Genomic DNA, 17,857 nt, shown 5'->3' on the forward strand with positions numbered 1-17,857 from the left:
ATGATCAGACTTCTGCCTTGGGGGCTGGTACCGCTCGATAATCATGTCTGCACTACGCAAGTTTCCAAATCCCATAGTGAGACATCTCACGAAATAGTATGAAATAGAACTTTGGGTTATGTATATAACCCCGGTTCTATGCTCGGACTACGAGAACCGGCCAATCAGGATTGGCAGATTGAAATAAATGCTTCTGAGGAATGCAGACAGAGGTTGCATCCCAAAGTGAGACTTCTCACTCATATTACTCATAGAACCGGGGTTATATACATAACCCTAAGTTATTGTGCAGTAAAAGGAATGTTTCAACGGTGTATTCCTTTAAAATTCTCCTCTGTTCCATTCTACATCCACTGCGGATCAACTGTGGCTGCTGCAGCAGGAAAGCAAGAATGCTGCGCGCAAACGACACTATGTGACCGAACCCGAACACCAGTTCTAAATATCTGTCATCAGGGTTCGGTCGGGTATCCATCCTCTATCCACAGTATCAGCCGTGATAAACAAACAGCTGATGCGCGCCGTGCTGTACACATTTTGGTTCTCCACACTAACCGGGCCACTGAAGCGCATGCCATTTCAGGTGAAAGGGTCCGCAGATGTTGCACGGCTGCTCTATTTTTAGCACTTCAGTTTCTTTGAATGAGGAAAGACATCAGGGAGTAAAAGCCGGTCTCATTCACTTATCCAAACATGAAAACTAAAGCAGCAACAGTGCTTGCATTTCACTGAGCCAGCTATCAAGGCTGCCTAATGGACATAAAGTGCCCCAGTGGGAGGTGACGAAGAGGGCCGACGTGAGATAAATACAATCCTTCTGACGGACACTGCAGAAATGAACTGAGATACTATTCATCTTAAATGTTAGATCATCAGATTATCACCATCACGGGAAATGCATTTGGATAACGCTAATGTTCAAGCATCATCCAACTCCGAGGGTATTTAGCTTAAACAATGACTGAAGCTGTTTTCAGCAACATCTTGTGGGAAACCCTCACTTGAATGTACAATTTAGTAAAAAAAAAAAAGCATCTGTGGGATGAGGTCAGTTAAAATAAGGAAGAAAAAAAAGGAGTTTATAAATTAAGGAACAACAAAAGAAGCCATTAAGAATGGGTCCTTTGAGCCAACATTGAGATGCGTTTATCGTTCCCTGAGCAGTCTTATGAAATTTTATTTCAAAACAAAAACAGTCATGGTGGACAGGAGCTAGACGACTTTCAGCTCTTTTATATTAACGTTGTCTGCTCAGCTAAGCACAACACAGTACAAAAGGCATTTTGTAGTAACTCAATGCTTAAATGAATAATAATTAGTGATGTTCTAGATTTAAAGTCAAGATTTTCAGTCGACACGTCTTTTAAACATCCTGGGGTGTGTTTGTTAAAAGTGTGAGCTCAACAATCTTGCCAAATCCAACAAACGGGACGTATCAACAAGGACATTTCTGCAGGATTTCTTCAAGTTTGGCTAATAAAAGCGTGAGGTCTCAAAAGGAAGATTCAAACCTTGAAACAGTTCAGGATTCAACAGGATCCTCACAAGCATTAAAGCTACTTTATTTTTTCTTTGTTGGTGTATGTTCAGGTTATAGTACAGAGATGTGGCATTGAGTCTTCAAAACAAAAGGCTGGTACAGAAGTGGAAAGCTTAAACTTTATTCCTGATGAATGCAGTACAATACGTTTCAAACTTGGGTGACTCACGTATTGTTTAAACATAACTTGTATTCAGTACTGATTAACTAAATAAATGAACAAAAAGCACAATTTGTATTTTTCCCAATTTATTTATCCATTATTACTATTAAAACTAAAAATGCACAATAACTACAACTGTGTCAAAGAACAATGGGTTCATAATTGTGTTTGTTTTTTTTTGGGTTTTTTTACTAAATCAATAAGAAAATGCAGAATGATCATTTATTCTGTTATTAACATAGCTCTGTCGCCAATACTGACACAGACTGCTGTAAACGCAAAATCAGAAGAAGCCCCACCCATTTGTTACTGAGCAGCCACAGCCCATTGCTAAGCTAACCACAAACATGGCATTGCAGATATGGAGGTTTTTCAACTGTGGTGTCAGCCACATGGAAAATTTCAAATTCTGAGAGATGGTAAAAAAAAAAAAAAAAAAAAAAGTATATATACCCATAAACTAAGTTAAAAACAAATGCACAACACAAAAAAGTTATTCAAAAGGTAAACTTGCACAAAAAGGACAGTCCACTACTTGAGCTGTAAGGATTAAAGCTGAAAGTGATGACAATATCATCTATTCTGGTTCTGTTTGGAGAGTGATGGGAATACCAAAGTTGAGGAAATAATGCATTTCATGGATGAAAGGCGTTTGTTTCTCAGTGTAACACAGGTTAAAGGCGAACAGGCGAGGACATGCCTTGATGGATGTGGGTTCCTTTCTCCTAAAGGGGTTTCTGGGATGGGATGGTTTCTGATTGACGCGTAGGAAATGAATTGCCACCGTGGACTCAAGAAAAACAGGGCTTTCCCTGTGCAGTGAACAGAGTGAATAGAATCATAATGAAACCACTGGCATATATTTTCAGCAGCCACTATCTGACTGCAGACAGATTGGTCTCAAAGGGATGTGTGCACATATTTGGGTGGAATAGGTGGAAGACTTTTTACACTACAATTAAAAATGACATTGGCACCAGTCATTGTTCATATGATTGTGTCTCTGGAGAATTAAAAGATTTTTTTTTTTTTTTTTTTTTTTACCAGAGGAAAGGTGAAATCATTCCCTGGATGAAGTGGGACGATTGTAAGCATTGTACAAAAGACCAAACCATGGCAACAATCAAGGATCAAGGATTTATTCAAACTATTTTTTTTTACTACACTATGTGATAATTGAACCATGCAAGGAGAACAGTTCTTGTCTTATGATGAATGTAGTTGTATATCCCACAAGACAGTGAATCCTTAAATCATCAAAGCTGCCAAATAAATCTCTATACAGTGAACTTTGTGTTTTTTTGCCAGCACCACATTACACTGACCACATTTACAGTACATGGGAACTTTAATTCCTCTTTAATTCAGAAAGTTAAATCCTCTTTAAACTGACCTTGTAAACACTTAATTCCTAATGCAAATTTAATTCCAAATTAAATAATTAATCTTTCTTAGAAACACTTGATTCTGCTTAAGGTTAATTCCGGTCGTTCTGCGCATGCCGACTTGCGGCGCTGGTGACGACAGTCCAGGATGGCCACCCGGACTCCAGCCGAGACTATTTAATAAGAGCCTTAAAAGACATGGATATAATGAAAAGAGATGGACGGAAGAATAAACATGCAGACATTCACATGGACTTTGGCAAACGGAACGGCTTCATTGGTACTGTGGGGCACGAAGCACCAGAGCTTCACTAATCACGTGTGGATCATTATAAAGTTATTTTTCACTCAACATCCTGTATAGTTGAGGTAGAACAGCTGTTGCATTAATTACTGGCTTTGATTGACCAAAGTATGGTGATATCTCCCTTCTCCACTATTCTATCTCTCTTCTGGTCCTCGGATGAAAGCAAAATCGTATGTTATTGTCGAGTTGCTGCTTCAAAACTACAATATACAAAATACAAAATTAAAGTGAAAACAGATATCATGTAGTCTTTTATGTTGTAGCCAAAAAAAAAAAGTTTGTGTTTTTTCCCGACAAACATGATACATCACGTTTGCCCCCTGTCCTATCAGAACCCTTCCCAATCCCCAGACATAAAGTAGAATTAAATAAAGCCGAATAAAGCGGTGTTCTATGTAAACCTCAATTCAGAATTACTAATTCCATCTAAACACGAAGCAGAACACTTACATTCCGAATAATTTCATTCATAATAATTAATTCCGAATGAAAAAATATCATGTAACCGTGGCCACTGATTGATGGATACTAGTTGAGATCTCACACCTTTGAAGAATAACAAATTCCAAACCTCAAAAGTTGTTTGTTGTGCTTCTTAAAACATTCCTGAATCTGTGGCTCTTCCAATAAACATGCACACAGTCCATCCATAAATGCTCCCGCCATCTTCCAGTGGTCTGTAGTTTGGTTGTGATGCTTAGTCATCTCATCTTTGATAGATTAAGTTGTGTTGTGCCTGCTTTTCCATGGAGTCTGGCTGTCAGAAGATTTTTCTCTGCTTTGGATTTATTGAGGTTTAGCTTTAGGAAGTATTCTATCTTGGCCGTCCTACCAATTATTAAATATGTGCTTCTGGAAAGAACTCGTACACCTGTAAAACAGTAGTTAGCCCTGGTTTGTTTTGAGCCGAGTGACTAACCTAGACGCTCAACCCTAGCTAACTTTGTCCTCAATGCCTCCACTAACCTGACCATTTCTGGGAATTTAGTTTCTGAAAAATGGGAATAGCGTTGTTGCTGTTGACATTGTTCTAAATAAACACTCAGGCATGTCTTGGGACAATGTCACGCATTAACACATTTTTTCAAGGTAATCGGGTGCGGCGAAGATACTGAGATGTCAATTCTTAAAGTGATATAACAGTTTATTTCCTGAAATGGAGATAGAGATATATGACAAAGAGTAAATTCTCACCAACAGTAACAAGTTTTTTTGGGACTCTTATTATCCTGTAATAACATCTGATTAGGGAAAGCCAATGCAACAGAAACAAGCTATCAAATGGGCTTTGGCCACATAATAACATTGCCCAGCTTGAGCCTTAATGCCTCACGTTGTCTGGTGACTGAGTTTAACCAAATTTCCAAACTGCCAGTGTGTTCGGAGAAATGAACAAGTAAGTGCAGCACCTGCTGTAGTAAGCTGTCATTTAGTAACTCTATAATGATGGTGTGCCATAGGTTTTTTAAAGAAATGGTTCCTATTGTCAATTCAACAACTCTTGTACATCAGTATTTTTTGTTCCCTATCCTGTTTCATCCCTAAAAGACATACATGTCCATCATCTCACCAGACTCTCAGAGCACTTAATATGTTAAATTTACTCCGTGGCCACTACCTTCATAACGTCCAGATTGATTGCTATCCCCTAATGCATATTGCTTTGATAGATGTAGGTCTCCGACATGGACTCTCCAGTAGCACAGCTAGAAAGTATAGTTATCTCTTTAAGATTAAGAAAGTATCTGATATTGTTTAAATGGAAGGACAAACATCCTTCCAGTTTTCAATCATGGCTAAATGATATTGCTCATTTCTTGAAATATGAGAAAATACGATACACCACAAGGGGCAGTGCCCAGAAATTTTATACTATCTGGCGACCTTTTCTCACTTACATAGAGAAAATGGAATCTAAGGATACTGTAAATTAGAGCTGATGATCCCACCACTTTTTGGGTAAGTTATTTATTTTGTTGTTCACTCATTATTCTTTTTCAATTCGTTTTTAGTTTATGTATGCATATATGTGTGCATGTGTGTATTGTGTACATATGCATATATTTATTTTGTATATTTTTTATACTTTCTATAATTTACCCTTTCTCAGCATGTTTGAACTTCCGTTATTGTTTATAAAACATGAGAATAGCTCAGCTGGAGCTATGGTGTGGGGGAGGGGGATGTTTCACTGTTCTTAATTGAAACATCATTGATGTTAATGTTTTTGTTTATATGTATGTATAATTGAAAAAGTAACAATAAAAAGACCTTGACAAAAAGATTAAGAAAGTATCGCCCATTTAGTATTGGTGCCATTCTAACTTTGGAAGCAGCATTTTTTTTTCTTACTGGCACTCCCATCATTCACTGTTTTTTTTTTAATGTACAGCTCCTTTAGACTCACCTGTGGAGCAAAAGCTGAGGTTTCTAACAAAAATAGAAATATTCAATTATGAAATGTCTTTCTATGGGAAGATTTTAAAATTCAAGCCAGCTGTCCTTTTTTTCTTTTCACACATTAATAGTGAGGACAATGTGTTCACCTGCTGCCTGATAAAGACACCAAATGAAAGCAGCCATAATATAGAGATTATCTGTGGCCATGTATTAAATGTGTGACTGTCGTACTAATATCTCCTGTAGCTTTGCTCAACATCATTGCTGAACGCCTGCAAGCCTAAAGTCTATTCAAACAAGTAATCAGTGTTGGTCTTCTGCTAACCAGCTATTAGACCATCACTACTGATCATTAAATAACTGTGTTGCAGTTTAAAAAAGGTGTTGCTGGTGGAACAAGCACACAAATCCAAGGTTCTGCTAAATCAAGCTTAACTAAATCCATGCATTTTAAATCTCACTCAAAAATTAAACATCTTAACAATAGGTTAGCACTGAAAATGACCCCAATCATCCTTTCATCCCTTTGTTATTCAACAGGCCCTCTCATTTTTACTGAAGCACAACCCGAAAGCAATGATAATAATAGTTTTTCAGGCTTCCAAAGCAAGTATGTTTGTTTCTGTGTGACATGGGACGCATTGGGGATGAGCAAATACATTCACACACTAAAGAAGAGGACCACTTATGGATTGCAACCCCAACAACAATGATTTAAGACAAAACTGACAAGGACAAAGCTTGAGATCAAGACATTTCTGAGCCTTGGTGTTTTATGCAGAGTCCTCTCCCACTTTGGTGTTGCCGAATTCATTTTTGCACAAATAATTTTTTTGTCTCTATGTCTATGACACAAAATTATAAAACTGCTCAGTGTGAAAGGGCTGCTCCAACTTCAGTGTATATGGTATTTGCTATTCTTGAATAAGCCTGGATGATATATGGTTTTCGTGACTAAAACTTTATTTTAGAGCTCATTTTACGCTAGAACACTAGTTTTAAGTCGCTACTTTCCCCCAATTCATCGTTAACTGTCCCTCAGTGCCCAAACCTCAGACTTGGCCTCACTCACACATTTTCAAAGAGATAACATGGCAGAAACAGACATGGACACCACCGTTAAGTGTGTGTCCATCAGCATCCATTGTTGATAGGACGGGTGTTAATAAAAAGTTAATGAGAAAGAGGAACTGGTTTGCTTGAGAAAGCACAATGGCTCACTTATTGGGAGATGGTTTGGATTTCGGCCATCTGATGTGCAGCAGAGAAAACAATAGGCAAAGAATGCCATCAGCTACAACAGCAGCATAAGGTGCAATACAAAGAGTACCAATGTGTGAATTTGACCTGGAATAGTGTTTCTGGTAAAACTTTTCTTAAAAGAGAAAATCTCGATAAACTGTATATTGTATATCACGATTTTGATTTGGTTTCTTTGCCGCACCCCTATTCTTAAATGTCTTACAGCAGCCTTATCTACAGTGCAGAGACATACCACTAAAACCATTTAGCTGACATGTCATGTTGTTGCACAATTATTGTATGATGATGAATAAAGCAACATAACTTTACTGTATGCTCAATGTTAAACTATTCCTCTTTCACTTTTGTGAATAGCCTTAGGAGGACAGGGGGTATGTATGTTCACAACATATAAAGCAAAGTGGTCATGATGGAAATGCAAACATGCAGTTGTAAAAATACTCAGGGCCTAAAATGTTCTAAAATTTTGGAAAACAAATGAAAATCGTCGAATTAACTTACGAATATGGAATATACCCTCACCTACATGTTTTCAGAGAACAGCTTGCATTTTAACCCTTATCTTCCATAATAAATGATTGGCTAAATGTCAAGCAAGTGCACTTGCAAAATCTTGCGCAACGAAATATTGGTTGCGTTCGACCCATTGATTTGGCAGGATTTGAGTGTACCTTTTCGTACTCTCAAGCATAGAAGATTTAACTCAATTAATCCCATCATGTAAATTTAGCATAATTGATTTTAGGATATTAGTCTGTCAGAAATGGGGTACATCCTGAAACGGAACGAAGGAAACCTTGAAACAGAACACCGGAGACCCTAGTTACCTAAGCCTGGTTGTCTGGCAGAGTATGGTAAGGAAAGCACTTGAGGAAGTATCCAATGTGAATGTAAATATTTTACAAACTGCTATTTATTTAGATGAACCTCTTTAGTGGAAACAGTCAGAGGAAACAACATTAACTGGTTACCAATATTGGGATGCTTGAGGAGACGGCAGATCCTGGCTTCTCGTTCCAACTTCTGGTGATCTGGAAAAGAAATGACAAAGATCAATCAGATGGTAGAAATATTTAAACTAGATTTCGCTTTACAAATCCACAGCAGGATACAATGTACGTTGTATACAACGTAAGAGGGCCTTTGTTCCATTCACATTTTCTAGAAGACTGGTTGTAAAATTGTAAAAAATGGACAACATCCGTAATTACTGCAGGAAGTTGTGGTTAGAAAATAAATGTGTCACACAATGCTTTCAGAAAGCACCAAAAATAATTTTATCCACACTAGATCCCCAATCTTTCTTTTGCAATGTATACCAAGTACCTGGTCTATTGAACATCTGACTGGGTCATTTTGTTCAATGTTTACATTGTGAGGTAATAACACATTTCAAATACAAATCCAACAATAAAGACCAGTTTTTGTTTTCATACAACATTAATGTGAAAGATCTGGTATCGTTTTGCACTTGAATGCCTTTCAAATACAAAACATTTCAGGGAGATTTTTAAAATCAATCAGAATGACCTTTTCAAATATGAAGGAGCCCCAATGACCAAGGTCAATTTTAGGGTCACAATACTTTGAGAGTTTGAGTTTTGTTTTTTTTGTGTATATTGTTGAATACGTTCTTCAAAGAGCTCCTTCACCCACTGGATGATCTGATTGGATTTCTGCATCTCATGATGGGCTCTTGTCTGTGTCCTTACTGGTCCAACAGGAGACACTTGAAGCCACCGTGAAGCAATACATTTTCCATTTACACTTCAGTCAAACACTAATCAGACTTATAATGAAAATAAACCATTCACACCTTTTTGGGATTTCACTAAAGCCCCAGTTTAACAGAAGAGGAAAGGCTTATAATTGATTCCTCATCAGAAATCACATTTATGGCAAGACAGCAATAATAGTATGACAAACAGGAAAAGACGAGTATTGGAGATATTCATAAAGCACCACTGGGATTGTATCTAATGCATTCAATTAGCTATTCAAATGAAAAGGCTTTGAAGATGTTGGGGGTAATGGAGACTGAGTGCTGAATATTTAACAAGCTGCTCTTGTTTGAGTAGGTTTTATTCATCAGGGAATATCAGAGGCTGAGAGAGGAAAACGTTTAAACATGCATTAAAAACTATGAGGTACACCTCTTTAACTTGTTAACACAAACAGCCTCATAGCTAATCACAAGGCCGTAACCTAATATACTTAATGTAAGCATTGTCTGAGCTAAGAGCTGCTGAATGTATCGGGACTAAAAGCTCAGTGGCTGTTTATTAATGTAATCATAAGGAGAAACACTTGGAAATGTTCATGATGAATTCATGTACTATATGCTCACTGATGGTTCTGCTTCCTTGGAAATCTTTTTGAGCGCCTTATGTGTCAGACACCTGGAAAAACTCGGACATCAGTCCATCTTAATTCTATTCAGAAATATCTCTGAACACTTATGGTACGTTCACATCAAATGTGTTTCGGGCATCAAAATCGTGCCTCACGCCCCTAGTTGGACGCTTGTGCTCATTGAATCAGTACGCTTGTCACCAGCATTGAAGACGCTCTGGACGCGCATCTAAACAAGTTGGGAAGAGAGCGCATTGAGGGGAGGGGCTTCACTGTTGCCGGTGGTGTTCTTACAATGGATGAAATTGTGGCGATCAGTTACATTCATAATTCACCCAGTGACTGTGAAGTGGTGGGGAACATTGTGTTGAGAAGGCGGTGTTTCAGGTCAGATGTATTTTGGTGTGACTCAGTGTGTGCACTGTAATGTTAGAGGGCTATAGGGACATGTGGTTGAATGAAGAATAAAGTTTGGAGTTCCTTGCTGAACACGGCGCTTCCGACTCCCGTTCATCGGCTCTACATTAGCGAGAGAGTGGCTTGGCTTTATTTGATAAATAAAGCCAGACAACATCGTCGAAGGGGGCCTCGGCGCCGTTTCTGGATTCACCAGAGCTGCACTCGGACGAGCGCAACTACCGTCTCTCCCGTGCCTAGTTTGACCTGCTGACCCGCATCGGCGCTCACATCCCCTACCAGGACACCAACTACAGGCGCCTATCCCAGAAGAAGACTATTTTCTTTTCATTATTCTGAATACGTTACGGTTGGGGAAAGCTCGATTGGTCGACGGGCTGCGACATGCCACAAAAGTTCAACAATCCCAACTCCAGCGTCGACCGCGTTGGAGGCGCCGGACGCATGTCAAAAGCTTGTAACCTCAAAACGCTCGGCATGTACACCTGACGCTTTTGATGCGTTTGGTGTGAAAGTGCCATTACTTTAATCTCCATTTACCTGACAAATAATCATGTTATTTTCAGATAATTTAAATAATTCTGGACTTATGAGTGGCCTTTAAATACAGACAAGATTTATTTCGAGCAAGAATTTAGTTGAAAAAAATTGTCATGGTTTTGGTCAAATGTATTAAAAATAAAATTAAAGAGAATTTCTATCTTTAACTGTTCCACCTTGAAATGGTTTTTAAAACTGGTTTTGGTCTCGACTCGGTCTCGACTACCAAAAGTCTTGGTCTTGGCTTGGCCTCTGTGCATTTTGGTCTCAAACAAGTCTTGTTCTCGAATATTTTGGTCTTAACTATGCAGATGCATTGATATTGGTGCAATTAAACTTCTTCCAGTAGGGTTAACTGGAAAAATGCTGAGAAAATAATTCTTGTGAAAATGGGCAATAAAGGTTATTGCTAATCATAGCTATGAAGCTGCAAACTTTAGAAAAACACTGTTCTTCGTGTCTTTTCATTTGTTATTGGTCCGATATCAGTAAAAGAAGAGTAGCGGTTCATATTGGCCTGCATCTAAAATCATTTTTGTTGTTGTCAGCTCAGTATAGAACTGAAAAACAATCAGTCAGATAAGGTGATGCCTGAATTTTGTTTTCCTCTAAAATGTTGCATTTCTTCAACTGATTTTGCCCAAAAGATTGAAACCACTGAAAAAAATTTGTCAATTGATATTTTTAATTATGCTTTAAAAACAAATTAACTTGACAATTGCAGAGTATTGAAATAAATCAGCAATGACATTCTGCATCTCAGTCATGGATCCAAGTCCTTAGTTATGAATCCCTCTGATGCTGGCCTATTTAGAATACCTTAATGAGTGCCTGAACGTCGTCAAGCTGTTGAAAATGAGGGCAGTGGCTATTTTCAATGCTGCCAATAGATCAAATGAGTCCTTTTCATTTAACTGTAAAGCATCACATCTGTTCCTCCATCCAGAGCCTGCAGGTTCCATCCTTTAAGAGGGATTCTCTCAATGTGCCAACACATTAATGCATCACAGAGAATAGAAATAAAAAATGATCAGGCTTTATGAAACATTTGGTAGGTAGTAACACAGTGAAATCTTTCATAAAAGCATAAGAATGATGAGGATGGAAGCAGAACTGCTATTGGCAACTATTTACACCTGCTGTTTGTCTAGTGAGAGGTGAGATATTGAGTTTGGTGCCAAGAGACCAGAAGTGTGAATGTGACAAATGCTAAAAAAAACAAAACAAGCTTGCCAACACACAAACATACATGCTGAATATTTTACTCATTTAATTCTGAGGAACTTTCATCACCTGGTTCTAAACACTGAAAACTCTTGCAAACAAGACATGCAGCCATTTAATCTGCCATTTTTCCCATTCATGAAAATATATATATATATACCAACAGAAGAACACAAAAGTACATGGTCATAAAAATGCCATTCATTTCAATTAAAACGAGTGAATGTTTCAGAATTTACTTGCATCCATATCACTTTACACTTCTTACATTTTTTTTTCGCTTTATTATTCTTCCCTTTTTAGATTGCTTTACTGGCTAGTAAACTTCACAAAATCATACCAAACTTGCTAAATATGGTTAAAAGACTGAAACAGTGATATTAATTTTATATATAAATGGTTCAAATGATTTATAAAGATGGGAGGATTACATTGCTAACAACGGGAGCCCCACTGATAGAACCCTTAGCCAAACAGCAAGGGAACGAGTGATTTGGTCCTAAAACATTATTTGTGAAACCTTTAAAAAAAGTTCCGTCCGTGTCTGTCTGAGGCCCTAGAAATGTTGTTCAACCTTGTTGTTTGTTAAGGTAATATAAGCCAACTATATGAATTAGGAAAGGTTCAAAAGATGAGGTATAAATTAATGGAAAAATCAAAAGAAAAAGTGAGAGCCAAATGAAAATGATAAAGATTAACGTATTTCATATTAACCAGAAAGCACAAAACACGAGAGAGCTCCTTATCATACTCTTTGAGTCAAACAAACAAAATTCAGGTAGTCGACTATACTGGCAAGAACGATTCCCAGTACTGTTAAATCCACTGTGAACAAACCTCAGTTCGTGTATGTCTCACGGGAGCTTTCGCGAGCGGTTACTAGGCTATGTTCACAGGTGTACTCATAGGCCATGTACAAGGAAAGATAATGTTAAAATGCAATTAGCTGGGACTACTGAGGTCCGTCTGTGCAAGTGTACTTTTGTGCATGAGTGAACAAATGAGTGGGAGAGTGAGTGGAGCTGGGGTTAAAAGGAGAGAGCGGATGGAGCAGATGCCTCCACTCACAGCAGGAAGAGATACTGTCGCTGGAAACGCATGGAAGCTCTACAAGCTTAACCTCAGTAACAACTCCGAGTCACCATCAGGCCGATAACAACATATTTTATTATACAATGCACAACATCGGAAAAAAATTCAACTGAGAAAATACATATTTGTGTTGATTTGTGGTGTATCAAAAGCTCTCACTCAGGATCACAGATAGCCCTTTAAACTAGATTTTACACCACTACCATACACAAGAAACATAAGCAATAGAAATATTCCCGTCATTTAATCTCAAATCTACCATTTTAACCAAGGCATCAGGTTCACAAATATCCTCAACCAAGCATAGCTCAAAAAATTGACATCTATAGTATGTTTAATCTAAAAACTAATTACATAAAATGTATCACCAAAATTAACCTTTTTTTTTTACATTTCATAATACCAATTTGTGTATACAGTTGTGTGCGAAAGTCAGGGCACCCCTTTAAAAACAGCATATTTTATATATTTAAAAAGTTATATTCATATTTACTGTCTCTCTGGTATATGGGAAAAAAAGACAATATTGTCAGGAAACATTAACGCATAGTTACATTTTATTTTATAAATTAAACAAAATTGCAAAAATGAAAAACATAATTTTGGCATGTGCAAAGAGCAAGAGTCTGGACCACATACTGTGGCCAGCTGTAAGACAGACCAGTTCAAATAACTCTGGATCTTGTTGACAAGATCACTGGCCGATCTACATTTCAACCCTAACCTATGGTCACAAGCTTTGGGTAATGGCTAAAAGAATGCAAGCAGCTAAAATGAGTTTCTCTGCAGGGTGGCCAAGCTCAGCCTTAGAAATAGGGTGAGGTGCTCAGTCATCCCAGAAAGAAACAGTGAAGCTGGTACTCCTTCACTTGAACGCCTTTTTAGGGAAGTGTGCTGGACATGTCTAGCTGGGAGGAGACCTTGAGGCCGGCATAGGACATGACGGAGGGATTATATCGCTCAACTGGAATGGGAATGCTTTGGGATCTCGCCGGAGGAGCTGGTGGAAGTGGCCAGGACAATGAGATGGAAGTACAAGCACTGTATACAGAAGGTATAGCATGTATTCAAAAAGTAATAAAGTTAACATCCAAGATGATTTATAAAGTAAACAAATCTTGAGAGACTAAGCTTAGGATTGTGGCTTGGAGCCAGCCTTAAATGAATCCAGAACGGATGTGCTTTGATTGAGTGGTAAGAAACAAGGAAGGAAAAACTAAGCAAATTGACTTCAACATGAGGCAAAAACAAATAAAAAATACCACAAATGTAACGGCTCAGATTTCTGATGAATTTGAGCAGTGCAACATGATTGTGAACATGTGATTGCATAACTTGCAAAAGAAAAACAGTCACAAGGGAAATATGTTTTTTGATTCACATCTCAACAATAACACACAATACAAGAACATAGGATGAAATGTAGCAAGAATTCTCACTGGAGTTTAAATTGACAACATTGTAAATTTACTATTGATCCTTTCTTTCTCTTTAGCTTAAGCAAACCTTTTATCCACCGTGTGATTAAGGAACAAACAGCATGAAAATGTCGTCTTCAAAGAGGAATCTCTTGCAATGACTTGCAAATCATTCTCAAAGGTAAAACCATTTCTGATCTACAGACCGTGTGCGCTTTCAGACTTCTGACTTTAATTTTTTCCTCAAACTTCTTAAACTGCTGTCTTGTCTGGAAACTTCTAGGGTTCTTATTACGATTGCCTCCATTGTATGAAACAGATGTGACAAGTAAGCCGGAGGCTGCCATGTGGAACTACAGAAATATGTGCTATCACAGTCGCATCATAAGTCATCGCTGAGTCAATCATATTCCCATATGTGCAACTTCGATTGCCAGACAGGCATTACGCACTCATCACAGCCTTCATGAACTGAGACCAGGAGGATGTGCTTCTGATAAAACGGCACCGGGGGAGCTTAGTGACAATGCCAAGAATGATTACATATGTTGATTGAAGCTGAAGTTACATCATCACACAATCATAAACATGTGATCCTGAATATGTATCTGTGTTTGGCTGCGTGTCTCTTTTTTCTTGGAAAAGTTTGTTCCAAAGTGTGCTGAGGGTAAAGGTTGTTCATATGATGGAGCTGATGTTTTGTAAACAGGAAGAGGCAGACCCAGCTGTTGAACACAGAGTGAGATGGGGAGGCCACACTGAGCAGCTGGGCTTCCTTTTTAGTCCCAGAGGGGACCTAAACTACAAAGCTAGAGCTGCTCAAAAATGTTTCGGCCGATTTGTTGAATTGAAATCTGAGCTTTCTTATACAGGTTCTGGTGCAGACAGATGCTTTACAGTATGTAGTATCATGCCGTAGGAATGGTTGTCATCACCAGCCTAAAGGACAGTTTGAGTAGTTATTAATACAGCAGTGTTGTTTTAGCCATTTGGAGCAGGAACATCAATGGACACCCTGAACAAGCTGTATTTTGCTACTTATTCCTGCAAATGCAAGATACAATGATAAAAATTAAAAAATTACTTTTCTGTATGAGTTAAATTAATACACAACCAATTGCATCAATGCACTTCAGGTGAGAAGTCAAAGGTGAATAACAAAACTTTTACTCATTGGCATAAGAAATGTCTTTGGAGTCATTTATATCAACTTTTTGCCTGAAATACACAAACTATCCCTTTATTTGTGTCATTACTATTTTGAGATTTCAGCCAATCAGCGTTCATATTCCACTCCGCTCTGCTCCCATAGAGAATCTATAGAGAAACAGCATTTTGTTCTATGTTTCAGTGCCTAGTTATATGTTATCCAGTTCCTTAGACGTTATGTTATCCCTAAGAAGACCAAAAACATTACCGCTGATTAATTTAACATCAGACTTTGAAAGTGGTGCTCAAGGCTCACTTGGATGCCACTATCAGATCTAAGCATGCCTTCCAGCTTAACAAAGAAAATAACCTTAAAATAGGCAAGTCTACGCAATGATGAGATGCCTTTAACCTCATCAAACCAGTTGGAATTACGTGGGTGGAGCACTTCCTTGAGTAATCACTACATCACACTTTGTCATGTGCTTAAAGTGCTTTTTATTGCATATGAAGCTTCTAAATTACCTCTCATTCCAACAAGTTAAGTTTACATAGAATGGTCTTTCTGTTGTGTCGTCTTTGTAATTTGGGTTGAGTGAAGATAATAGGGATGTAACGATTCACTCAACTCCCGATACGATTCGATTCACGATACTGGGTTCACGATACGATTCTCTCACGATTTATTTTACAAAATGGGACTGTAGACAAATTTTTTTTTGGGAAAAAAACTAGAAAATACTGTACTATTTTCCTTTTATTTTTCATTGTCAAAAGAATTCCTTGATAAACTATTCAAAACAATGCAATTTAACTAAAAATAAATCTTGAATGAAATAAATAAAGGAATAATACAAATGAAAATGAAGCCTATTAATTTAAATTCTGGTTCGATAATAAACAACGCAAAACTGCATAATAGTTGTTTTTCTTTTTAAAAGTGCAACTGAAAATGTATTTTGTGCCTTAACAATTGGACTTTAAAAAAAAAAAACTGTGATTACACTGATTTACGTCATATTTGTTTGGACCAGCAGAGGGCGCTGGTAATACAGTGGTCGGTTGGCATGCAGATATCTTGCAGTGAAGAAGAGAAGCCATGCTAGCAGACAGAGCTAATAGAAAAACGTGACTTTTACAGATATTCAAGTAATATTACAGATATTCTTTCGGTGCTAAAGGGGTAATGAATCATTTATTAACATATTTAAGAGTAGAAGGCGGCCAGAAAGAAACTATTAGCAGACTCCGCCCGCCGCCTACACTTGTGGATAGCGCACTCTGCTGGTTAAAAAAAGATTCAATTTTCAGAAAATCGATATCAACCGTGATACCTATGAATCGATTTTTAACTGCCTTACGATTAATCGTTACATCCCTAGAAGATAATATCACTAGAGTAGAGTTTACATGTTTTCCTTAAGAAGTTGTGTGGTTGCATCATGAAGCATGATGGGCTGGCGACCTGAGTGAGGTTTGTATGGAAAGACAGTATCAGTGCCCAATCTTTTCACAGGCCTGATAGTTTTGGATCCTTTCAACGCATGGGCGTGGACTACGTCACTCCCTTCACTTGCAATCTTTACAACAGAGCTCCTGGGATGTGATATTTGAATGTAAACCAACCATACGACATTTGTTAAATATTTTAATAGTAAACATGTAAATATGTGACTTTTTTGTGGTGTTTTTAATTGTTAATTTAAAAAAAAAAACTGACAAAAACAATACACAACATTGACAATCAAAAACCAAACAGAAAATAAAATAAAAGCCAAAATATATCAGAATTCACTCAAAACATGAATTTTGAATTATTTTTAAATAGCAGGGTTTCAATCTTTTAAATAGTACACAAACTGCCGTAAAATAGGCCGACAAGATGTAGATGCGTTTTCCGCATGCGTTGAAAGGATCCGAAACTATCAGGCCCGCGAACAAATTGGGCACCGACAGACATTTCTAAAACAGCAATACCTTCCATAACAAAAAAAAAAAATTTCCATGAAGCTGGAAAAAATTATCACATCAAACCTTCTTGAATTTCTTGGAGAGGGGCTGAAGAGAACACTTCAGGTAACTGATTTAAAAGTAATTAGTCACAGCTGTAGCAGGGTGCCTAATTACCCTTACACTTGTATATTCAATCCAGCCACTGGTGTTTTGTAACAAACCTGAAGTAACACCCCAAAGAGGATTACCATGTGCGGCAACATTTTACTGATACTTTGATTTGTGACTTTTAGTTCACAATAGTGTACTCCTTTGTTAGCTCTATTGCGAGCAGGGGTGGGAACCTCTGGGTACCCTGCGTTACGATATATGATATAAAGCTCACGATAACGATTATCTCACGATATGACGATACTGCGATTATCGATATATTGGTCAGAAATCAATCTACGATAATCTATGACATAACAAGAAAAAAAAAAACATTAAGTGAAAAAAATAATTTTTTATTATATATCTCTGAAAGACAATAATTTGAAAAAGTGTCCTATGAACAGTGACGCTATTTTAGTGCAATATTTCTGTAAATAAGTGTCAACATACCAATATAAATGAATAATTATCGCCAATAGTGCTTTCTGTAAACAAAAAATA

At 37.6% G+C, this 17,857-nt stretch overlaps 1 protein-coding gene across 13 annotated transcripts in view; it reads right to left on the minus strand.

The window, feature by feature from the left end:
* The window catches only part of camk2d1 (calcium/calmodulin-dependent protein kinase (CaM kinase) II delta 1), a 109,107-nt gene that overhangs the window by 55,783 nt on the left and 35,467 nt on the right, over positions 1-17,857 (minus strand). For all 13 annotated transcript variants that reach the window (XM_028474919.1, XM_028474914.1, XM_028474916.1 and 10 more), the window contains exon 3: positions 8,030-8,089. In XM_028474919.1, coding sequence (XP_028330720.1) covers positions 8,030-8,089 — 60 coding nt within the window. The remainder of the gene's footprint in view (positions 1-8,029; positions 8,090-17,857) is intronic.

The sequence above is a fragment of the Gouania willdenowi genome, chromosome 18 (assembly GCF_900634775.1).
Source record: "Gouania willdenowi chromosome 18, fGouWil2.1, whole genome shotgun sequence".
Lineage (NCBI taxonomy): Eukaryota > Metazoa > Chordata > Actinopteri > Blenniiformes > Gobiesocidae > Gouania > Gouania willdenowi.